We start from the raw sequence: 1,808 nt of genomic DNA, 5'->3' as shown, positions 1-1,808 counted from the left end.
CTGAGCAGGGACAACAGACAAAATATTTCTTGAAGGTATATTTATTTCACTTAAATCCAGTGGAGGCTCTCCACTTACAGAAACTATCTTAGTCAAATAGGTGGGTGAAAAATAATGTAGGAAGGAAGAGTATAGACATCACTTTGAAGGAAATAAAATGACAGCTGAATAAATAGGAAAAAATGCAAAGGATGACAGACTTGGAATGTCCTGACGCATAGTGTGAGTCATTTACAGAAGACAGGAGGCACTCTATGGCTGCTGAAAAACCCTAAACATTTCCTCAGAGAACACATGAGCTCCTGGTTCCTCATGCTGTAGATGAGGGGGTTCACTGTTGGAGGAACCACCGAGTACAGAAATGACACCACCAAGTCCAGGGATGGGGAGGAGATGGAGTGGGGCTTCAGGTAGGCAAAGATGGCTGTGCTGATGAACAGGGAGACCACGGCAAGGTGAGGGAGGCACGTGGAAAAGGCTTTGTGCCTTCCCTGCTCAGAGGGGATCCTCAGCACAGCCCTGAAGATCTCCACATAGGACACCACGATGAAAACAAAACACCCAATTGATAAACATGCACTGACAACAATAAGACCAAGTTCCCTGATGTAGAAGTGTGAGCAGGAGAGCTTGAGGATCTGGGGGATTTCACAGAAGAACTGGTCCAGGGCATTGCCCTGGCAGAGGGGCAGGGAAAATGTATTGGCTGTGTGCAGCAGAGCATGGAGAAACCCAGAGCCCCAGGCAGCTGCTGCCATGTGGACACAAGCTCTGCTGCCCAGGAGGGTCCTGTAGTGCAGGGGTTTGCAGATGGCCACGTAGCGGTCGTAGGACATGATGGTCAGGAGAAAGTACTCTGCTGTCATGAAGAAGAAAAAGAACAAGACCTGTGCAGCACATCCCTTGTAGGAGATGTCTGTGTTGTCCCAGAGGGAATTGGCCATGGCTTTGGGCAGAGTGGTGGAGATGGATCCCAGGTCGAGGAGGGAGAGGTTGAGGAGGAAGAAGTACATGGGGGTGTGGAGGTGGTAGTCACAGGCGATGGTGGTGATGATGAGGCCGTTGCCCAGGAGGGCAGCCAGGTAGATGCCCAGGAAGAGCCAGAAGTGCAAGAGCTGCAGCTCCCGCCTGTCTGCAAATGCCAGGAGGAGGAACTGCCTGATGGAGCTGCTGTTGGACATCTGCTGCTTTTAAAAGGCATGGAGAGCTGTTTGAGAAGGAAACACAATAATTTAGGATACAGTTCCCTGAAAAATGAGACCCTTTTCCCCGTCCATATCTCCATCCTTTACACATGCACTTTTCTAGGAGGTCTTCCTTAAAGCCCATGGCTGCAGGTCTGGTTTTTGATATCTGTGTCAGGAAGAGCTGGGACTCTCTTCACTGGATGCCAAGGAGTCAGTCCAGCTCTGCAAAATGGGCTTTATGGGAATGCTGGGGACAGGGACCAGTCCTAGAGTGGAGATTTTTCATAGGAAATTATTGGTGATATTATTTGGTGATACCAAAGGCATTACATCTTCTGTGTCCCTGTAATAAAAAATCCTCACAGAAGGAGTTTAAAAGGTTTGTTATGTTTTGGTTTTTTTTAGATCTCTCCCTATCTCCTCTGGGGAGTGTTCTTGGGTATCAGAAACCCTCAGCATTGCTGCAGCACTCAGGCAGAACAGAGTGAGCAAAGAGCATTGCCTGCAGCTGCATGCAGAGAAGGGGGAGCTGGGCTGTGGCTCTGTCTCTCCCTGCTGAGAGCAGAGGGACCCAGCTCAGAGCACTCAGTGTCTGACCCTTTCCCAAGGTCTCAGCACCCC

General features: G+C 49.6%; 1 protein-coding gene across 1 annotated transcript; it reads right to left on the bottom strand.

Annotated features, from left to right (window-relative positions):
* Nucleotides 1-227: 227 nt before the first annotated feature.
* On the bottom strand, nt 228-1,181 carry LOC115600192 (olfactory receptor 14A16-like). Its single transcript, XM_030468459.1, has one exon. The coding sequence runs from the start codon at nt 1,179-1,181 to the stop codon at nt 228-230; it is 954 nt and encodes a 317-aa protein (XP_030324319.1).
* Between the last annotated feature and the right edge of the window lie 627 nt (nt 1,182-1,808).

The sequence above is a fragment of the Calypte anna genome, unplaced genomic scaffold (assembly GCF_003957555.1).
Source record: "Calypte anna isolate BGI_N300 unplaced genomic scaffold, bCalAnn1_v1.p scaffold_119_arrow_ctg1, whole genome shotgun sequence".
Taxonomy (NCBI): domain Eukaryota; kingdom Metazoa; phylum Chordata; class Aves; order Apodiformes; family Trochilidae; genus Calypte; species Calypte anna.
The sequence above is the reverse complement of the archived record's forward strand: the minus strand, read 5'-3'. Positions and strand labels throughout refer to the sequence as shown.

Coding starts and splice junctions, on each gene's coding strand:
- LOC115600192 (XM_030468459.1), bottom strand. CDS start 1,181: ATGTCCAACAGCAGCTCCATCAGGCAGTTCCTCCTCCTGGCATTTGCA.